The sequence below is a fragment of the Neovison vison genome, chromosome 2 (genome assembly GCF_020171115.1).
Source record: "Neovison vison isolate M4711 chromosome 2, ASM_NN_V1, whole genome shotgun sequence".
NCBI classification, from domain to species: Eukaryota; Metazoa; Chordata; class Mammalia; order Carnivora; family Mustelidae; genus Neogale; species Neogale vison.
Genome location: NC_058092.1, coordinates 56,561,047 through 56,584,123, shown reverse-complemented (window position 1 = coordinate 56,584,123; position 23,077 = coordinate 56,561,047). Strand labels below are relative to the sequence as shown.

Genomic DNA, 23,077 nt, shown 5'->3' with positions numbered 1-23,077 from the left:
CTTGGTAGTAAAAAGAAATTTTAACCGAAAGGCATCATTATTATTCAAATGTGTGGAAGTTGGCAGCTTGCTGAGATGAGAACTCAGAATGTGAAGCTAACTAGTAACAGACGTAAGAAGGGTATTCCTACATCTTTTTTGATGCCCTGGAACCTATTCCTCTCAAGGGAAGCAAAAATGATGTAGGCTTCTGAAAATGTAAAGAAGGAAGGCAAATAACCCACACTGGTCTATCTGTGTTTGGGTACCAAACGCTTCTGACCACTAGTGTTGACAGCAATTCCGTCTGCTTCTTCCATCTGATCTGGTGTTCTTCAAATAAAGGTTGTTAATCACTATTCTGTGAATAGCAGCCAGACTGGGGCTCCTCCAGGATGGTCAGCTGTCTTCACATCCTGGTCTCCTCAAGGACTTAGAACAAAAAGCCTGGAACAGGTTAAGGGCTCCATATGTGAGCCCTGCTGGTTAAAGGGTTGAAGGAAATAATGAATAAATATCAACTATATCCCTAGAACACTTAAGATGGATTTTATGGAGATGAATTTTCATATATATATATATATATATATATATATATATAAAGTTTGGCACTGGCCCTGAAGAGTGTCTAGAAATGAATACTTTCGTTAAGGGTAATCTGCATGGCATCTTCCATAGGGGCAATATGTTCAGCAATATAGCAGAGGACAGGGGACTTGTGGTATTCTCTTGGCATGAAGAGGGTATAGATAGAGGGGAGGGGCAAGAACCAGGTGTGTAAAGGGTGGCAAACCTTGTTTGGGGTGTGTGTGTGTGTGTATGTGTGTGACCAAACCAAGGGTCTATTTGGGCAACTAGAGTTGTGCTGGTCAAATGACCAGTTTATGAAACATGGAAAAACCAGGCCCAGGAACTTAGGCTTGATAGAACAGGACTCTCTTAAGAGTCCCACCCTCCTTTTCTCCTAGAAAAGTTTAAATAGAAACCTACCCTCACAAAGAGACGACAAACACTGCGACTGAATATGTGTACCATCTAAATCAAATAAGGTCTCTTTCAGGCTTTTGAAATGCAAAATGCGGGCTTGCTTTCACATTTATTTATTTATTCATTCCACAAAAGTTTAGGGAGGACCCACTAGAGCTAGAATTTTGTTAGGAACCACGGGGGGGTTGGGGAGGATGGGTACAAAGATGAATAAAACTGGGTCCCTATCCCCCAGGAGTTTACAGCTTTGTGGTGGAGACAAACAAAACAAGTGCTCACAATAGGAGCTAAGAATGTAAATACCGGAGTTGGAGGGGTTGGGTTCAAGGAAATATTGCATGGGGGCGATTTGGAAAATTAGAAAGGTTCTTTAGACAACGTGGTTTTTAAATGAAGTTTAAAACTCCGATGGAGTTATATGTGTGTGTGTGTGTGTGTGTGTGTGTGTATATATATATATATATATATATATTTTTTTTTTTAAAGAGCCAGGGTCAAGGCTCTGGAAACCATGCGATGGGGGATAATGTGGTAATGAACAGTGGTCTGATTTGGCTGGAGCACAAGGCTCCTTCTCGGGTGCAGTTGAGGGATTTAGCTGGGTGTATGCTAAATAACTGAGGCTGGGATCAGGTCAAAGGAAGCGGAAGACTTTAGTCTGCATCTCTGTGCTTTGACTTAAGCATCTTTGGGTCCCTTTAAAAAATTCTCCTCCTCCTTTCCTAAAGAGAGTTCTAGCAGTTTCGGGTGGGGCCCATTTCCTAAAGTCAACGCAGAAGTTAAAGGTCTGCAAAGCTGTCCGTGGGTGATTTAAATCTCGCACCAGAAAAGGAAACGTGTGAGAGGCGAGGTGGGAGGAACGCACTTAACAACAACATCAACCCCCACACGACACCAGCCCCGGGCGGGACAGACCGCCAGCCAGACCCTAGAGCGGGACGCCAGCACCCTCCGGAGCTCGAAGCCCAGCACTGGCGGGCAACGGGGAGAGGAAGAGAGGGAGGGAGGGAGGGAGGGAGGAAGCGCGCGAGGGAGGGAGGAAGAAAGGGAGGGAGGGAGGCGGCGTCATGTGATCCGCTTCCCTGCTCCTTTAAGCGTCCACAGGCGGCGGAGCGGCCACAATCACAGCTCCGGGCATTGGGGGAGCCCGAGCCGGCTGCGCCTGGGGAATCCGTGCGGGCGCCTTGCGTCCCGGTCCCATCCTCGCCGCGCTCCCACACCCCTGAAGTTTTGCAGCGCCCAGAAAGGAGGCGAGGGAGGGGGGAGCGTGAGAGGAGAGAGGGCAAAAAGCACACCCTAAAACATTTCAAGGAGGAAAGGAAAAAGGGGGCGCAAAAATGGCTGGGGCAATTATAGAAAACATGAGCACCAAGAAGCTGTGCATTGTTGGTGGGATTCTGCTCGTGTTCCAAATCATCGCCTTTCTGGTGGGAGGCTTGATTGGTAAGTGCGAGAGCTGCAAACTTTTCCCCCTTTCTGTCTTTTCGGGCCCCTTCCCTCTTTGCCTCTCGGGCTACTTGTTACAGTATCACTGCCTTGCTTCTATGATCTAATTAGTCCGGCTATTGTGCTTAAGAAAGCAGAGCTCCATGGGGCTCCGTGGGGCACAATCCAGTCTAGTGGCTAAGAGAAAAGGAGGGGAAAAAGTTTTGGCCTAGTTTCAGTATCCACTTGAAAGGAAGGAGGGGGGTGGCGGGGGTGGGAATCTTAAGCATGGCGACGGATCGCGCGAGGAAGCGCTGGGTTGCAAAGTTGATTGCTGCTCCCCCCGCATTTTCCCGCGTTCCCCCCTTTTCCTCTCCGTTCCCTCCCAATCAGCTCCCGGAGGGCAACGTAATCGACTTTATTGGGAACAACAGAAGAGTCAGGGAATTGCGCCCGGCGCTAACCCGGGAGCCCGGCTACGGGGCTGTGATCATCGCGGGTATAAAACGCATTTGGTCGTCTGGGCTAGGGGGTGAGAGTTTGCGTTTAGGGTCCCGACCTTCCCGCCGGCTGCTTCCTTGCCTTGCCGCACCCCCCCATGCGGCCGCGGACGGGTCTGAGAGGTGGGCCCGGAGGCGGGATGCGGTAAGGTGCGGTGGGAGAAAGTCCTTGGCTGGCGCTGCGGGTAGTTGGAGAGGCAGGAGGGGGAAAGCGTATGCGAAAGGTGTTGCTCTTGGCCCCCTGCCCTCTCGCGAGTCTCCCCTCCCCCCACCTCTCAGAACCCCGGGAGCCGGTGATTCTGAAGCGCCCCCCGCCCCCGGTCGTCCCCGGGCGCCTAGCACAGCGGCTCCCCGCAGGTGACAGCTCCCCGGCCCCTGGCGGCGACGGCGCCTCTCCGGCGAGCACCTCCGGGACCTCTGGGAGCCAAACAGGCTTCCGGGTGAAAAGATGGTTTCACGGATCTTCCACTCGTAAAAACTCCTGCTTGCTGTCTCTCCATCTCCATCCATCCTCTAGCCTGGCCGCACACTCGCGTTCCCTTACCCCTCGAGATTTAGGACATCCCGGCACAAACTTCAGCGCCAACTTCGCGACGGGCGCGGATGGGTGCTTTTGCTTTCTTCGCGGATCGGTGAAACTTTGCGGAGTGGAGAGTCCACGGAGGGGTTTTCTCTGCCTGTCCCTTTGCGAGAGTCCGCGCGGCGCGGGCGTGAGAGCTGCACAGGCTTGGGCACCTCGAGCCCTGTGTGTGGCGTTTCGTCTCCAGACTTGGGTTTGATGGGAACAAATTAAAGGGAGTCTGGTTCTGTAAATCACTGTTAACATCCAAGCTAATTGTTTTAAACAAAGGAGAGTGGGTGAAGCTTCACCGAGGCAGAAATTTCTGAAGGAGATCATGCCTTTCTCTCTGTGTATGTATCTACAAAGCAGAAAGGGGTTCAGAGTTTTCCATGCTCATATTCTCAATTTGGGCCACACAGCTTAATCTTTTATTCCTGGAACGCTCACCACTCAAACACATAAACACGCGCGCGCGCGCGCACACACACACACACACAGCGGGCTTTGGCTTTCCTGTTAGGAGCTCCTGTTTGGCTACGTGCAATCTCCATGTTTCCCTGTATTGGATTTTTCTAGGCTCCTAATACATTCTCTGCTGAGACCTGAAGGCAGCCTTCCCTGTGCCCTCACAGTGATTATGCAGCGGTTACAATTACACCTCTTGTCTCTCTCGATGAGCAGTTGCAGTTAGATGCCATTGGATCTTGTGTGATTTCAGTGGCAGACCATAATTAAAATTTCTTGCACCTTGTGCTTTCAGAATTAAATTGGCCTATTATCCCTGTCTGACCTTCATCCTCTTTGAGGTTTTGCACAAGCAGCGAACCATTACACATAGTTCCCTGGTGTTTGTTGGTGTGTGTTTCTTTTTCTTTTCCTAAGAAGCTGATCTCCTAGCCTTGAAGAGCCCATTATCCACTGTTGTAGGTTTCTTAGGGCACTTCTTGAACTAATATAATTTCTAGCATCTTGGTACTGTGGAGAAAGGTACAAGAGCACTGGTGTGTAGCCGCTGGATATTAGAGTTGTCATAGGATCACAGCAGTTTTATGTTCAAAGGGGCTTGTCTGGAGCAAGTGGTGCCAATGGTTGTTTTTCCCAGAGATTTTTGCCTGGTGACTGTACGTGATAACCATCTCAAAAAGTTTGTGATATTTCCTATAACTAGATTCTTCTCAGTAGGTAAACTGCTTTAGTTCCAACTTCCTTGAAAAAAAAAATCTACATGTAACACTTCTTGGGGGAAATTTTGTAAGTTTACTGCTTAGCTCCCTTCCTTCCCCAATTGACAAGGCTGTGTCCCCACTCTGGCCACTTGCCAGAAGACTGTAAAGATCAGATCCAGTTCACTTTAAACCCTGAATAGTGACTTCACCTTTATCTCAACCATTTAGAGGTGTTTTGTTTTTTGTTTGTTGTTTGTTTGTTTTTCTGTTAAATCTAGGAACTTGGGTATGGTACAAGACCCAAATATGGGGGGGGGGGGATACCAACAAAAGGTAAGTGGGATGTTTTTCCACCAGACTTCCCTAAAATGAAAAGTAGGTGAAACTGAGCAAAGAGTGAAATTTCACGAAAGTATAGGAGTGGAATCAGTAGTTGAAGAAGCAGTTTGTAGGCTGGAAAGTTGAAGTAAAGTTCAGAAACATCCTCGTCCACTCTTTCCAGTGAGAAGAGAACACCTTTACTGCTCAATTCCCCTGTTAAGTGTGAAGTCAGGTGTAGGGTTGGGGGCAATCAGGTGTCTTTTCAGTGCACCTGCAGAGGCTGAGTGAGAAAATGAAATCTTCCCTTTGAATTGGCCATAGTATGTTACTTTTTTTTTTTTTTTTTTCCTTTTTGGTCTCTGTTATCCCCCGCCCATTGAAGAAAACATGGCAACCTAGGAAGAGGAGGACCTGTAATGGCAAAGCTCCTGATTGTAAGAGTATAAGTAGCCCATACACATATATACAAAACACAGCAACCAACCACCCCTCCCAAACAATCATGACAAACCACGCACTCCAAATTGACCAGGCAATCAGTTAACCAACAAGTTTCATTTTCCTCATCGTAGAGTTTTAGATGATGATTAGACTGGTATTTGGTTGGAGCCTTCTAGAATTGATGGGGAAAATTTAAACATTAGATAAAAAGCAAATAGGAGGGATTGGTTTTTCATGTAGCCAGCTTAAATATTTCCCTATCCCAGTGGCCTTCTTAGAACCAAGTTTTTTTCTTGTTTTCTGCTTGTTTTGGTTGTTAGTTTTTCTTGTGCCAGTGTCTCTAGTCTGCAGACCTTCAATGATATTTTGTAAAAAGACTCTAGAAAGCAGTATCTTTTATGGTAGAATTTGGGGTATTCAAAAATTCACTGAAGTATGCCATGCCTCTCTAAAAACTTTGAGCCATTATAAAATCATGCATCTGATTGTTTTCTTTTGTGTTGAGAAGGGTTCTTAAGTGGCTAGCTTCTTTAGTATTTAGAATATATTTAAACATTTAAGAACCCTTAAAGAAAGAGAAAATATTTTAAAGATGTAGCCTAATCTTTATTCTCCTTAAAAATAAGCCTGCAGAAAATGTAAAAAAATAATTTCCCTTTGATTTCATGTTTGGTAATTTAATTTAGGGAGCAACAGCTACAGGGGTGGTAAAAGAGGGGCGGGGAAGGAGATCATGTGCCCTGAAACAGGAGTGCAGCCTACTAAAAATCATGAACTTGAATCCCTGGCCCATTATGTGCAATTTGCTCAGCTTCAAATTAGTCATGTCTGGGGGATATAATGGTTGAAAAAGCAGGTCACTGTTCCCACCTGTTCTAAAACTGTGAAAAGTATGAAGATCAGAAGTGAATGAATAAAAAATGATTGCATTGTTTTAAGCATACCGTAAATGAAACTATCCCAAACTTAAAACTCCAATAAAATATCATATTTTATCTTGAGAGAGGGTTGTGTTCTTTCAAAAGCTTACCATGAGTAACCTTTTTTGTTTTTTAATGCTGAGAATATTTTATACACACACACACACATAGAAACATATATAATCAGTTTTCTCAATTTTTACATGGACTTATTTACTGCTTTTCAGTTATATAGCCCATATTATTGTGCTGTTATTATTTAAATGGGAACTACTGATAACCTTGATTGTGGTCCATTTAGGTGAATTTTTGTTTCTGCTACTATTGTTTATTTAGAAGCTGCACGATTTTAAGAAATTAAGTAAAATTAGAATTATGCAGAGTATGTAAAGGTTTACTTCTCAGTACGTTAGATTTTAAGCTTATTGTGGTATATATTATATTTCAGCATGTATTGATAATGTAATGCCTGTAATCCTACAGTGTTTGGGTAGCTGGTGAGAATCTCAAAAGAACTAATTAGTTGGCTTTTGGTTGATATTATTCCACTCCCCCCCCCCCCCGTATTTTATTCTCCTTTTCGTTTTGCAGAATTTCACACCTGACTAAACCATGTCATTTTTTTTCTCTTTGTTAAACAACTGGAGTATCTAATGTGGTTTGTAGGAGTACTGTGCAATCTCAAAAATTCTTCTGTAAAAAGGTGGGAAATTTAGTGGAAATTACGTTATTGACTTAAAAAATTAATTAATTGGTTATTGCAACAAAATTATTCTTGTTGTAATAATTTCTAATCATGCTTTCAGCTAATCTTTCTGTACAGCCTGTCTAGCCTTCTATTGGAACTTTGCCTTTTCCTCATTCAAAGTGAGAATCATTTCCTTGAGATAATCATGTCATGTATGGCTTTGTAAGGTTTTTAGATCTCCTGCCTGGATTCAGATCTAGACTCTAAGCCTTTCCTAGCTAGTTGACATTTTGCAATAACTTGGCCTTTAAATTTTTTAAAAAATTCATATAGACTGAAGAAAGATTCTTACCTTATCTCCCTCGTAAAGGTGTTTCTATGGAGACTTAGAATTTGAGATTGTATGAATGTCCTTGGCTTAGAGCTCATATGTATCACCTACCTAACATGTGGAATATTGATTAGAGCCTGCTGTGTGCCCAGGATAGGGTTGCATTGCCAGTTGGGAGTTAGGAAAGAGGGGACTTGAAGCCTGAGTAACCTAGGAGAGCCAGAGGTTGAAAAGAGTGCTTCTTAATCCAAGTTCACCAGTAAAAGATTTCCTATGATGAAGTATCTAGCATCAAGATAATTCTCACTTACTTACTGAGAATATGTGAAATGAGAAGCCCTATTAATTATACTGTCAAATAATTATATTAATATTTCATTTTGAAATAAATGTACTACTAAAATAATGTAGCAAATGTTTAGCATGTTAGTTAAATATGCCAGACCTTACCCAATTTAATCCATGGAAAGCCTTACCAGATCGGTAGCACTGTACCTGTTTTGCGTGTGAGTAAACTGAGATTACCCAGTGATTCAAGATTATCCAGCCAGTTAGGGTCAAAGTTCTGAGTGGGCTCCCGTCCATCTGACACCAGAGCCACAGTCCTCAACCATCAGGTTATCCTGCCCCCATCTCCCAAAGCCTTGACTTTTAAGATTGAATAAATGTGGTTTAAATCCAGAAGGAGAGGATGAGTAACACTATAAATGGAGCTGCTTTCTCATTTTAATCATTAGGTAACCCATCAAATGGGAGGGAAAAAATCCAGTACGATGATAAATGGAGTTGAACTTTACATAACAGCAGTGCCTGGCCAAGGCACCTTTTGAGGACACCTTTTGAGGAGTCTGCATATGCCCATCTGACCAATTTCTTACAGGTTCAAACTCGTTCCTATAATGGTCTGAATCATCTAGTTGGCTGAGCAGCTAAGTTCATTATCCATAAAAGCATTTGAGTTCTACTTTAAGGAAGATTACTCGATTTTATTTTCTCAAGTTAGTGTTTTAACGTATTTTTGCAGTTACATACATCAGGACTTCTCCAAAGGAAGAAAAGGAACCAACCCCTTGGAGAGGCTTATAGAGGGTGTGGATTGGCAGGGTAGAGCACTGGAAAGAAGAAACTTTTACTTGAAGTTGACAATTCTCTTCTCCAAAGGAAATTTCTGTTTGTATACACACCCATACCTAATAATGAGAGCATCTCAAAGAAGAGACTTTCATGCTGACTCCACGAATAGGTACATTTTGTTCTGTGGCAAAAATGCTGATAGACTTTGTCTATTCAGGGATTGACAGCTCTCAATTTTGATAGAGACTCTTAAGAAATGATGGGAGACAGGGACCATCAAGACGTGGATTGATCATGTCTGTTTCACTTATGTCTTGTGTCTTCTCTGAGGGTTAGTAAGGGTGGTGTAATGGAATAGACAGATGTGCCCAATGTGGACATTTCTGAGAGAAGATTCTGAATGAGGAGGAGGATGGGGGTGAAGGGGAGCTTGAGGCATTGTTGATTTCAAACTTGATGATGAAATGTGTTGCAATTCCCATTTTCATAATAGGGCTAACTTAAAAGGATTGCTAAACACCAGAAAAGAGCAACTTGTGTTTTAGAATACAAAAATACTTAGGTTCACCTCTTTGCTTTTTACTACCACCTCTTCTCCCCTGCTTCCACCATGTTCCTCCTCTCATTAAATTTTATAGGGGAGCAAAAGCAATAATCAGATTGTCCTCAGACCAGTAGTGAGGGATTTGGTTAATTATGATTTGTTGCTTCGTGAGGATTTATTGAGTGGCCTTGGAAAGTATTTTACATGTACTGATTCAGAACTGCCTTAATGACCTAGAGAAGCAGGTGCCTTCTCCAGATCTCAGATGCATTAGATGCTTATTTAAGGAACTTTCTAGAGGGGACAGAGACAGCAGATGAGAGGGCAGGCGCTCAAGCCACATGATCCTTGACCAAATCCTAAGTCATGTTCTTATGTCTAACGCCACTCTCCTGTTGTTCCCTCAGTTTCTATAGGAAACAAGGTGTTGAGTGTGATAAAATTGATTCTACACAGATTCCGTAAAAGATAGAAGCTTAGTCTCCTCTTTTCTGTTTCTACCTCTTTCCCAAACCACATACTCCAATCACTGCATGGGTACTAATCATTGCCCTATTACTTCCTAAACAAATGATCCCAGTTTTGAATACAACAGCCATTGTCCATGTTGACCAGTGCTTGCAGACCATGCTGGAGAGGGCCAGACCTGAGAAAATAACTCCCCGCTCTCTCCAAAAAGAAATTCTTGCACACAGCAAAGAGGAACTGAGTTGTCATTGAAAATGTGTCAAAACAACCAAACTTCTGAATGCCCTGAATGCCTCCTGGATTTAGCATACAGAATGGATCCTGCATATGCTATTGAATACTGGAGAGGGGAATGTAGGTGTGGGGAAGAAAGCCCCAAGAAAGAGAGCCCAAGAAAGCCCTCTATAGATCTAGGAGGCTATCTCTTTGGGACATAGCGTGTACTTGGACTTCTAAAACTTATAACCGATACCATCCACTTCCTCCAAATTGAACTAGTATTTCCATCCCTGTGCCTTTTAAAATTCTGGGCCTTCAAGGGCAATTTTCTGCTCCCTCTCTTTCCTTCCTATTCCATTCTCTTAATATTTCCAGTAAAGAGGTATTCTTTCTTCACTAGCCCCTAGGAATTATAGGGCTTTCTTAAATTCCTTAATTCCCTGGGTAAACTCAGAGGCTTGATCCACAAATAGACATTTCCAAGAGAGCAGAGGTAATTGAAAGAAGAGGCCAAGTTATGACATTTGTTTTGGCAAGGCGTTATGATTTTTCGTTAGAAAGAAAGTAATGTATCTGTAAATGATTGGCTCAGTTTTTTTGCAAAGCCCAGATTCATAAGGCCAACTAAGCTGATGAGACCAGGGGGCCCGTTAACTGCTCCGTTAGTCCTGGCTGAGCCCCTGCCAAAGAGAGAGCTCCTGATCTCAAGGCAGCATCACACGGTGGAGGGAGACCAGGCACGGGCTCTGCAGACTGCCCGTGGTCTCAGTGATCTCAAGTCACAAGAGCTTCTTGGCTTCCCCGTTGACTGTGATGTGGGACAGAGCCCTCCTGCATCATGGATGAGGGCAGTGAGGGACCATCCTCTCCAAGACATGGCACTCATTGGGCCATCTCACTGAACCTGGCCCACCAATGATGAGATTCCCAGAGGACTTTACACTGAAGCATCTGCTTAACACCATATCCATCTCTCCTACTTTTTTTTATTCTGTTCCTCTGTCTTTCTAGATCTGGGGCAACTTAACTATGACATTGTTTATTTTCTGTTCTTTTTTTTTTTTTTAACTTTCTATTTATTTATTTGAGAGAGAGCAAGAGTGAGAATGAGAGAGCACAGAGGGAGAAGCAGACTCCTGACTGAGCAGGGAGCCTGGTACGGGGCTCAATCTCAGGACCCCAAGATAATGACCTGAGCTGCAGGGGGATGCTTAACAGACTGAGTCACCCAGGCATTTTCTATTCTTTGTCTTCCTTGAATTACTACCACTTTGTCAAATACCTCCAGATTCAGGAGGTATGGGAATCACCCAAAATATATCTGATTTCGGTTTGAGAGTGCACAGAGAGATGATCCTGCTTTCTAACATTAATTGCCATGTTATCGCCAAATGTCTCATAATGAGCCTTCCCCAAATGGTAGATGTTAATATTGTTACCAGTTTTTAGTAAATAAGAATGCAAGTCTAAATCATTGTCCTAAAGCATGCACAGTTTATACCTGGGAGAATTCCTCATGCTTATATTTGACATCTGTTCATTACTTTTGCTTTATACACAATTAAAAAAATATATTAAGTAATTTCTGTACTCAATATGGGGCTTAAACTCACAACCCTGAGGTCAAGAGTCACATGCTTCCCCCACCCCCAACCACTAAGGCAGCCAGGTACCCCTGCTTTATACACAATTTTAATGGAGCTTGGGTATGCCATTTTCTAAGTCTATAACAGTTGAGATGATCTGCTACCAAAATTCACTGGCAGTAGAGAGATGTTGGAGTATAGTAGGTAACATGAGGACAAAGGAAGAACGCCCAGGATTTTGGAGTCTCCCAGACAGAGGCGAGTCATTTCACATCTCAGCAAGCCCCCCTTGGTGGCCTCGTTACATTATAGGCCAGTATGACAACTGCCTGCTCTAAAGCTGTGGGTCTTCTCACTTGCCATGAGTGCCTTTGTATACTTAATATTCTTTAAGATTTTATTTATTGATTTTTGTGAGACAGCACAAGAGTGTGCACAAGTGGGGGAGAGGGGCGGAGGGAGAAGCAGACTTGCCCCTGAGAGGGGAGCCTGATGTGGGGATCGATCCCAGTACTCTGGGGGCGTGACCTGAGCCGAAGGCGGTCGCTTAACCGATGAGCCACCCAGGTGCCCTGTATACTTAATATTTTTAGCAGTGGAATTACATACAGTGTTAAGCTCTTCTGTTTGGATTTCAGAGAACACCACAGCATTTTAAAACAACAACTAAATCCGCCTCCCTTGCCTGCTGAGTGTGGTACATGCCCTTCCTCCTGCTTGAGAAGATGTAAATTTAAACCTTCAAGAAAAACAAACAAACAAACAAAAAACCTCACAACTGCGGTCCTTACTAATCCAACCAAAGTACTATCCTTGTGTTTAGTTAGGACTTAATCAGTCTTAGGCTTCCTTGTCTAAAATTCTGTGACTAACTTTTCTGCTTTCAGGGAATGTCTGGTAGCAAGCATAATTCTGAAGTCATAGTGAGTCTGGGGGAAGTGACATGCCCTATATTTTTTTGGTCTGTTTTGCATACAAAAGAGACAACAAAATTGCTCATTCTTTATCTCTGCCACCTCTTTACTCTGAAGGTAATTGCAAGCAGAGAATTCAAATTGCCAAAACAGAGCTTAAAATGTTGAGAGCTCCATGCCATTTTGACTGCCATGCATATTCTTGTAATTCCAGAGGGATAAGCATTATATTGTAAATTCTGCCTCGTCTGCCTTTTTGTTGAAAGTAAGCAGAGTCACAAAGCACTATTTTTTCTGAATCCTCTGATTTAGCGGGAATGAATAAGGACTTTTTTATTGAGGTCTAATTAACATATCACATTAGTTTCAGGTGTATAGCATAGTGATTTGATATTTGTATATCCTGTGAAATGATCACCACAATAGGTCTAGTTACCATCTGTCACCTTACAGTTACAAAGTAGTTTTTTCTTATGAGGAGAATTTTTAAGATTTAGTCTTTCAACAGCTTTCAAATGTGCAATATAATATTATTGACTATAGTCACCGTGCTGTAAACTAATTATATCCCTAGGCATTATTTACTTTATAACTGGAAGTTTGTACGTCTTGACCTCCTTTGCCAATTTTGCCTAACCCCAGACCGTGTTCCCCTCTGTTCACTACCAATCTGTTCTCTGTTTTGTTTTGTTTCTCTCTCTTAGTTTTGTTTTGTTTGTTCATTTATTTTGTTTTTTAGATTTAGATATAAGTGAAATTGTATGGTATTTGTCTTTGATTTATTTCACTTAGTGTAATATATTCATGGTCCATCTTTGTTGCAAACGGTAAGACCTCACACTCTTACGGCTCAGTAGTATTCCATTGTATATATGCACCATATACACATATACACCATCTTTTTTATCCACACATCTGTCATTGGACACTTAGGATATTTCCATAGCTGGTCTATTGTAAATAATGCTGCAGTGACCATGGGGATGCATATATATATATTTTTTTGAATTAGCATTTTCATTTTCTTTGGATAAATGCTCAAAAGTGGAATTGCTGAATCATATGGCCATTCTATTTTTAATATTCTGAGGAACGTTCATAGGTTTTCCACTGTTTCCATAGTAGTTGCACTAACTTCCATTCCAGCCGTACACCAGGGTTCCTTTTACTTCACATTTTTGCCAACACTTCTTATTTCCTGTCTTTTTGATACTAGCCATTCTAACAGGGGTGAGGTGACATCTCACTGTGGTTTTGATTTGCATTTCCATGGTGATTAGTAATGTTGAATATCTTTTCCTGTGTCTGTTAGCCATCTGTAGGTCTTCTTTGGAAAAATGTCTATTCAGATTCTCAGCCCATTTTTAAATTAGATTATTTGTTTTTGTTGTTGTTGTTAATGGGCTATGTGAGGTTTTTGTTTTGTTTGTTTGTTTGTTTGTTTAGCTTTCTAAAGTAGTCTCTAAACCCAACGTGGGCTCAGACTCATGACTTTGAGATCAAGAGTTGCATGCTTTAATGCTCTACTGACTGAGCCAGCCAGGCATGTGAAGTTCTTTATGTATTTTGAATATTAGCCTCTTTTGGGCTATCTGTTTTGCAAATATTTTCTCCACTCAGTAGATTTTCTTTTCATTTTGTCGATGGTTTCACTTGCTGCACAGAAGCTTTTTAGTCTGATGTAGCCCTGCTTATTTATTTTTGCTTTTGTTGCCCTTGCCTTTGAAGTCAGATCCAAAAAATCTTCGCCAAGACCAATGTCAGGGAGCTCGTCAACTATGTTTTCTTCTTATGGTTTTAGGTCTTATATTCAAGTCTTTAATCCATTTTGAGTTCACTTTTGTGCATGGTGTAAGATAGTAATCTAATTTCGTTCTTTTGCATGTAGCTGTCCAGTTTTCCTATTTATTGAAGAGACTGTCCTTTCCCCATCATATATTCTTGTCTCAAATCTCGACTTTCAAGTCTCTGTTTAACATGCTTGTCTTTAGGTGATCACAGCCAAAACCTGGGTTCCATATTTTATTAAATCCAGCCCTTTCTCAAGGCAAATCAGGTCCTTCTGAGGCCCTGTTCTTTTTATTCTGGGTTCTTATAGATTTTATCTGCTCTCATTTAGGTTGTAACTTGCCCTGAGAATGGAATGCCTTAAATGTGGAAAAGACACGTCCCCACATTCTTTCTTTTCTCTGTTCTGTTGAGCCAGTTATGGCTTGTGTGAAATGGGCTCCAACTTTAGCCCCAGCATGCCTGGGTAAGGGAAGTTGTAGATAAGATTTTTACTGAGGCTGTGAAAAGACTGAACCATGGGGCCTGGCTGTCATGTATAGAACACACCTCTATAAGCTTAGAAAGTATCAGCTTCTTCAGAAATATAAGTGGGGGGTGGGGTGGGGCTCAGCTGAGACAGGAAACCCTGGGACCTTGGGCATCCTTTTAGTCACCCTTCCTCTTTATTTTACAAAGTGTGCAGGTCCCTGAGAGAACTGGTTTAAATCTCCAGCACCGTTCTCTAAACATACCTAAACAGAAAAGAGTTTTTCACTATGAGAACGTGATATTTCTCGGTAACGGTTGATGAAAGAAATAAACAGAGTAATTTGTAGACACGAGATTTTTAAACTGAAAACACTTAAGGTCACCTTCCAATTAGCATGTTTCTTTTTTTATAGGTATCAGAAGAATCTTCCCATTCCCCTCCTGCCTAAGTCACCCACCTGTTAAAAAAAAAAAAAAAAAAAAAAGCGGTGTGGGGGTAAAGAGAGAAAATAGAGTTTGGGAGAAGTATGAGCAATGCATTTGGGATTTGAACAAAATCAACATAAGCATATATTTGAGACGATAGTATTTCTTTGTCAGGACTTGGGAGCTCCATCCAGGGAAGTCCTCTGTCTCACGTTAGAGTAAGTCTCCTGGCTGAGCAGAACTGCTGTAGTAATTTTGAAAACTGCCCTTGATGACTTGGGCTTCTTATGGGATTCCTGTGAAACAGTCACTCTATAAGGAAGGTGTTGGTTCAGGGTTTTCCTTATGATGTTTCTGTTTTTGGTTAATGTACTGATCCTTCTCTTCAGAGTGATCAGATTTCTAACTGATGGCACGTCGTTTTATGGCTGAGCTATGGGTATGATCTGGTTTGTTAGCAGATTTGCTTTGTCACTTAGACAAGCCATTTCCATGCTGTGAGCCTCTCTTTCCGCATCTAAAAATTTCTCCTGGGGCACCTGGCTGGCTCCGTTGGTAGAGCATGTAACTCTTGCTCTCAGGCTTGTGAGTTCAAGCCCTAGACTGGGTATAAAGTTTCCTTAAAATAAAACTTCCCCTTCATAGGGAGTTTGTAGGCTTTTTTTTTTTTTTAAGACTTTATGTATTTATTTGGCAGACAGAGATCACAAGTAGGCAGAGAGGCAGGGAGAGAGAGAGAGAGAGAGAGAGAGAGAGAAGGAAGCAGGCTCCCTGCTAAGCAGAGAGCCCGATTCGGGGCTCCATCCCAGGACTCTGAGACCATGACCTGAGCCAAAGGCAGAGGCTTTAACCCACTGAGACACCCAGGCGCCCCTGTAGGGTTTAATGAACTTAACTTAGCTGTATCTATGCGTTAGATCCATCCATATATGTTAGCTATTTCCCTGATACAAGTTGTCACTCATTAACTACTCAAGGTTCATTCTTTGGTCCGCCTCTCTTTGTCTCTTTCTTTTCTCTCTCTTTCTCTCTTTTGAGTCATCCTCTGTTTGGTTAGGCTCATGGCAGGATATTTCTGCTTCTTAGTGTATATAAAATTAGAATCCCAGAAGCCCTGCTTGATAGCCTTCTATTAGGCACAATCCATGCTAGCCAGCAATTTAGGAAGCATGTCATTTACCCATTTGGTGAATTAGAGTGATTCACTTTTTGAGGCAGTTAGTGATAGTTTTCACCAAGGTTTAATTTGAATCCTAAATTTTGTCTTTTAAAATGCTGGACCAGTTTTCACAGCTCTTTATAGCATGGATAAGCCCAGGTAGCGAGACTTTTAAATAGATACCACTCAATACGTGCACGAGGTATATTCGTTCCATCAGTTCTTGCTGCAAAATGAATCCCAGTTGTTCTGTTTTAAATTATAAAATTGAAGTCACCCATCCATTGGGAAATTTTTTTGCTTCCAGATAATAACGTAAATGACAAAGACCTTTGAAAGTCATACTTTTAGGAGAAAAGTGATGATTTTTTTTCTTATAAAATATTAACTACTTCTGAGACATTAGCTACAATTATAATGCTATATTATAAGAATTATAAACAAAAAATAAAGATGAAAATACAATCTTTGTAAGACTGTAAGCTACATGAGAGTAAGGAAGGCTCTAATTTGCTTGTCTTTATCTTGAGTGGTTACCACAGCGCAGTGTAGCCGAGCTGCCCAGAAGTACTTAGAGAAGAAAGAATGAGACAGAGAGAGAAAGGAAGGACGAAGAGGGAAAGAAAGAAAGAGGAAAGAAGGAGCATTTTGCGTTTGGTCTTATTACGGAGATAGCTAAAATGTTTCAACATTAAGATCTGCCCTGGACGTTTGGGTGGCTCAGTGGGTTAAGCCTCTGCCTTTGGCTCAGGTCATGGTCTCAGAGTCCTGGGATCGAGCCCCAAATCGGGCTCTCTGCTCAGCAGGGAGCCTGCCTCCTCCTCTCTCTGTGCCTGCCTCTCTGCCTACTTGTGATCTCTCTCTCTCTGTGTCAAATAAATAAAATAAAAAATCTAAAAAAAAAAAAAAAAAAAGATGTGCCCCCAAACTTGTGACATTGTATTCCAGGCTATTCTTTTATAATTAAATGAGGAGGGGTTTCTTATTATTTGCTTGAATTTAAAATATTGTGCTACCTTCACTGTTTGCATGCTTTGATATAGAGAAGTGTATAATTTTTGGATTTTTGGGAAGGGACTTTGTCCTGTTACATTTGGAGACTAAGGCCTAGACGAGTCAGAGCAAGGCAGTAAGATTGGAAGTGTCCTGACCACTAGTGGAGTGTTTCATTATCCATGCCTATGGTTACACTGATGACTGTTATGTCTGATCTACATATCTGGTCTTCAGTTGGTCAAAGACTGACTGCTTGGTTAATAAAGTTTGCTGGGAGGAAGGACCACACTGCTCTCTGTATTTTTCAAACTTCGAATAGTCCAATGAGAACGTCGAATGATAATGGCAATTTTGTGCTCTATTGTCTTTAAGAAGTCAGTGTGTTTCTTCTGTTCCGTGAAGGCTGGTTTTAGGGGCTTCTTGAAGAAGACCACAGTTTCTTTAATTTTCTATAAGCTCTTGAAGATGGGAAATGCATCTTTCAGAGTTTCCCTCCTAAGAATGTCACTGACACGTCCGCAGCTCTTCAAAGAGATGGGTGATCTATTTATGATGTCCGATTTCGTAACTGCCCTTGACAAGAAAGCCTAACACATTCAGATAACCACCTCTGCATTCCATTGTGTTCAGCCTGCAGACTGGTGTGTGGGAATGAATTCCTGCACCTAGTCTTCCAGGTTCCTGAAGGGTATGGAAATGTGCGTGCTGCGCTCCGTGTGTGCCTGAGGGAGGAGAAGAGCTTGGGCCTGTGGACTTTGGAGTAGAGCAGGTGGAGATGGGAGGAGAGGTTTAGGAAGCAGATGTAGACTGGGAGGGAAGGAAGTGAAAGCCAAGGAGAGAGCTACTCGGAAGCTAGACTTGGATGTCTCTTAGCTAGTAGAATGGGGGGAGTGGGGGGAGAGGGATGCAGAGCTGGCTTGAAGTAAGGGGACAAGGAGGCTCTGGTGTTGGGAGAATGTAGGCTCTTGAAAGAAAGGTGGCAGGGGTCCCTCCTCAGCTGGGTCGTCATGTCATCCTGTACTCTCTCCCTCTAAAATAATGACACTTTTTTTGGTGTGTGTGTGTGCGTGTATGTGTGTGCTATGGTCCCACCCAGGACTCTAAAGACTGGGTAAAACCACCCTGGCCGTGGGACTTTGCTCTTCTAAATGTAAGCAGGAACTGTGGGGATAGAAGAACTGGAGGCACATCCCGGCCCTACCACTTGCTGGTTTTTTGACCCCAAGTAAATGACCTCATTTTAGGGCCTGAGTTTCCTTGTCTCTCAAATAGGTAAAATGGGAGCAGTAATGTTCATCTCATGACATTTCTATGAGGATTAAATGACACAAGTGAAGACATTAAATGAGATGAGGATGTGTACAGTGCCTGGCAAATAAATAATAAGCACTTAGAATATGCTAGGTGCTGTTTTTTTGTTCATGTTATTCTTTTAACCCAGGAGGGAGTTCCTGGGGCTAATTCACTTAGAGTCCTTTGGGAAGCTCACCCAAATTTTTCGCCTGCTGTGAACCTGCCATACTGGTTCAGAGAGATGTAGATGCTTCTAGAGTCAGGTCGAGGTTGCCTTGTATACATTTAAAATCTAGAGATTAGGATCAGACATTTTCATTCCCTACTAATTTTTATGTTTTTGAACAAAAATACAGTGATGTTAAAGGCATTAAAAACAAGGAAAAATCCTCCTGAGATCTACCATTTTAATACAAATCCATGTTAATTTTTTTCTTTCTCTTTGTGGCTGAATATTTTTTTTTAAAGAAGATTTTATTTATTTATTTGACAGAGATAGAGAGAGAGAGATCATAAATAGGCAGAGAGGCAGGCAAAAAGAGAGGGGGAAGCAGGCTCCCCGCTGAGCAGAGAGCCCGATGCGGGGCTCGATCCCAGGACCCTAGGATCATGACCTGAGCCGAAGACAGAAGCTTTACCCCACTGAGCCACCCACGTGCCTTGAATATTTCTAATTTTATATAAAAAAGTGGAAAAGCCTAGTTAGCGGAGGCTGAAAGGTTTATTGTTGATGCCTTCACCAGTTGAATGTTTACTTTGGAAATCCAGCAGTCAGCTCCTCCTCTCCTCCTTCTAAACTGTCCTCAGATACTTAACTCAAGATTGCTTGTTGAACCATTGAACCATGGGAAATTCATTTTCAAAATCTGCTTAATTGCTGTGAGACTTTTAATTTGTTCTGGATGATGGTGCTAATGTCTGGGAACTGGGACGGAAGCCCTCCGAAGTTGTTAATTCAATCAGCCGCTGTGCCCTTGCCATGCCTAATGAAGGAGGGGGGGCATCCAGATCCTTCTCACAAAGAGGCTGGGTCCCTCCTGACCACCGCGTCAAAGATGAATAAGAGAGGCCCCACAGTTAGGTCGAACACTGGGGGCAAATTACCAGGGTGTCGGTCCACATTATCTAAAGCCCTGGGTTGTACTTCTCAAAATAATTATGAAGTAGATTTTACATAGGACCCCAGAGTTCGAAGGCAATGGATGGGTTTTGTTCACACCTGCTATTCGGCAAGATTCTTTAATCACGGAGGTTCTGTGTTGGCTCCGTCTATAATCTGTAAGATCATAAACATCACCCCCAGACCATTGATATTCCTGTTAACTACTGAAGTTTTCCATGGCGAGACTGGTGAAAGCTTGCTCTGTCCTCATGATAAATTAGCTTGTTTATTCCTCTTCTGCTTATTTCTATCCTGCTGTTGATTAGTGTAATGAAGCAGAAGTCCATTGTGTATGTTCATTGGGTAGCGATCCTCTGGCACCAAAGGGGGTAATTGAGTAGAAAGGCAGAATGCTGTTGGTGCATGGGAGAAGTTAACACCACATGAGGTCACCAGGCTTCAAGCTTTAATCAATGTGGACACAATGCAATTGAGATTTTGAAAAGGGTTTGTTTATAGTGTGAGAGTAAGGGTCAGTAGTTAATTTGAAATGCTGTAGGTGTGTTTTCCTTGAACCAAGAAGGTACAGAGCATGTGTCATAGAAGATTGTAAATATCCTCAAGGGAGGGATGTAATTGGGGTAGAGGTTTAAAAAGAAGGGCATTTAAGAACTTCAGTGTACTTATTATTGACCCATCCATGCTTTATTTAAACTTTTACCATTCTTTAAAATGGGAAAGAGACTGTAGAAGAAACACTATGTAAGTCTGCAGTATAAAGGCACAGCACTACCAAGATACAACTTTTTTGTTTGTTTGTTTTTTAAAGGAGTGATTTCCTTTGGGAAGGTATTTGGAGTTCTATTAAGATACTGCTCAAACTAGGACTATGTACTAATTCTAAAAAAACTCTCAGTCTCGGAAGCTTCTATCTTTAGAGATTTTTAATTGGCCATGGCTTGAATGAGAGAATATGAAAACCATTAATCCCTCTGCTTGTTCAGACTGCTTTCCTTTTCCACTTCAGGCTCTCATCTATACCAGGTATGACTGACTGTTTTTTGAAATATCTTTGGCATTTCCCACCATTATTTAATACCTCAGTTCCAACAGCTAGAAACACTGTATTTTTATGATCCTCCTGGCCAGTTTGAAAGTAAAGACAGCCTTGTCCTTTTGTTGCAGGAAGTTTTGCAGGCCAATGTCTGGCTCGTAGAAATGACTACGGGAAAAGAATGTAGAGATGGTGGGAGAGCCAGAGGCTTGGCATGGACTCCTGGGGGCTTTGTTGAGTCTATGTTAAATTTAGGTGATGAATTCATACTCTTACTACCTCACATTTCTGTAGTGCTTTTATCCTTCAAAGAAATTTCTAGAAACCCTCTCATTTGGTGTTAGTAATAGCGCTCTAAGATAGGTTCACCAAAGATATTCACGTTTCAACGTTATGGAAACTGAGAGGGAGAATAGCTGTGTTTGGGGTGAGTTTTGTTTGTGAAAGTTTGACTTGGTGAGATTTGTTTGGGTGGAATTACTCTGGGAATTTGAAGTTTTAATTGCTATATGATACAATGAAGACTGGGGAAAAATTTTTTTTTTTTTTAAATACAGAGAATGATTTGTCATAGAAGTCATTGTATGTTAACCAAATATTACTTTTTAAGCTGTCTTCAGGAAAAGTCAGTGCCATCAGGGGTCCATTTTCTTCACCTCTACCTGGTGTAACACTCATATATTCCCTTAAACAATTGTTGAGTATGTAAGGAATATCTCTTTGAAGGATCAACAAATTTCAGCCTCCTGAGAGTATCCAGATGTTTTGATCTTTTTTTCCTCAGCAGAATCTGGGTCTTTAGAACCCTGTGGTAAATCTTAAGAAAGAGCTAGGGAGCATCTAGTTGAGAGTGAAACTAATTTAGTATGTTTAGCCAGTGAATGGGATTGTGGCTTGGTCACTCGCTGCATTAACACCTTGGTGTGCCTTCCTCTGTTATTTATGTCATGCCAGTATAGAGTCCTCAAAAGGCCATTTTTGATGTTGGTATGATATCCCATAGAATGGATGTACCATAATTAAGTTACCCAATTTCCTATAGCTGGACACTGTTGATATTTCCATTTTGGGGGTTGTATTTTCTCAATACTGGGGAAACCTTCCTTGTATTTAAATTCTTGTTCATGCCCTTAATCATTTCCTTAGTAACTTCATTCTGTGAATTTATCTTAGGTCAAAAGTTATGTTCATGAGGCACCTGAGTGGCTGACTGAAGTGTCTTGACTCTTGATTTCAGCCTGGTATGATCTCAGTGTTGTGAGATGGAACCCTGTGTGGTTGGCTCCATGCTCAGCAGGGAGTCTCCTTCCCTCTCTCTTTCCCTGTTGCCTGGCGCCTCTCCCAGCTCTCAAGTATGGGGACTCTCTCTCTCTAAAATAAATAAATAAAAATAAGAAAAAAAAGGCATGCTCATTTTTAAAGATTTTGATTGAGACTACCAACTTGCCTTTCAGTTTATTAATAACCACCACAGAACCCATTGGTTAAGTCTGGAGCACCTGGGTGGCTCAGTGGGTTAAACCTCTGCCTTCCACGCAGGTCGTGATCTCAGGGTCCTGGGATCGAGCCCCGCAGCGGGCTCTCTGCTCAGCGGGGAGCCTGCTTCCCCCTCTTTCTGCCTGCCTCTCTGCCTACTTGTGATCTCTCTCTCTCTCTCTGCCAAATAAATAAATAAATAAAATCTTAAAAAAAAAAAAAAGTCTGGATATGTTCATCTTCCGGCCTCTCGGCCAGTCCTGGGCATTTTTTTTATTTTTAAAAGTTTTCTCCTGTGCCGAGAATATCTTCTGTTCATTTACATGTCTTTGATTACTAGTGAGGATAAATCTATTTTCCTTTCTGGCTATTTATATTCTTCTGCAACTTACTTGGTTTTTTCATTCCTTTATTTCCATCCCTATAATACTAGTTCTTAGAGATTAGGGAAAGAGAGAAGACTTATTGGGGAGGATGATTCAGCCTAATTCTATTGATAGCAGGACCCCGAGTTGTCCTGTTGCATTAGTCCCTCTCCACAGTCCATCCGTGCGGTTGAAGAGAATGTTCTACTCTATCTCCAGTGATAGGCATGTAACCAAGCCACAATGAACGCATGGCTCAAATTAGTCTACTCAGTGTGAATTCTGAGGCTTGTTGGAGGCCACCAGAAAGAGATGTCTTTTCTTTTTCTTGCTGAACTTGAACTCAGATAATATGAGCCTAGAACTTGAACCTAGATAATATGAGCCTTGAATTCACCCTCTAATGAAGTCTGAAAATGAAGCTAATAAAACATAAGGTAGAATTCAGTGACTATAGAGAAGTGAGATTTGTTCACATAATGTGATTTCTCAAAACAACTTCTATCTAAAGACTGTTCTGTCTCTGGACATTTTTCAGCTTCACCTTGTTAATTGATTGGTTCATTTGATTTTTGCTAAAGCAACTTTAAGGAATATTTTCATTTTTCTTGCAACCAAAAGACCCAGACTGATTCACTTATTGCATCTTGGTTTAAGAATAGGTTGATGGAGATCATTGCTATATTGCAGAAGGTGTGTTTGGAGAGTTTGCTCAGGTTTCATGGAATAAGTCTTCTGTAACAATAAAAGATAAAATGAGGTATAGACCCAACTTCTGTGAGACGTAACTCCTCCAACTAGAGTAGTGGTTGAAATGATGTG

At 41.9% G+C, this 23,077-nt stretch overlaps 1 protein-coding gene across 2 annotated transcripts in view; it reads left to right on the top strand.

Moving 5' to 3' along the window:
• The first annotated feature begins 1,749 nt into the window (after window positions 1-1,749).
• The window catches only part of WLS (Wnt ligand secretion mediator), a 101,885-nt gene continuing 80,557 nt past the window's right edge, over window positions 1,750-23,077 (top strand). Inside the window, exon 1 of one of the 2 annotated variants that reach the window (XM_044238443.1) lies at window positions 1,750-1,816. Coding sequence is in view for 1 of the 2 variants with exons in the window: in XM_044238442.1 (XP_044094377.1) it covers window positions 2,304-2,409 (106 nt within the window). In the remaining variant the exon portion in view is untranslated. Of the gene's footprint in view, window positions 1,817-2,052; window positions 2,410-23,077 lie in introns of those variants that run through there. The other variant, XM_044238442.1, reaches the window with a different exon arrangement.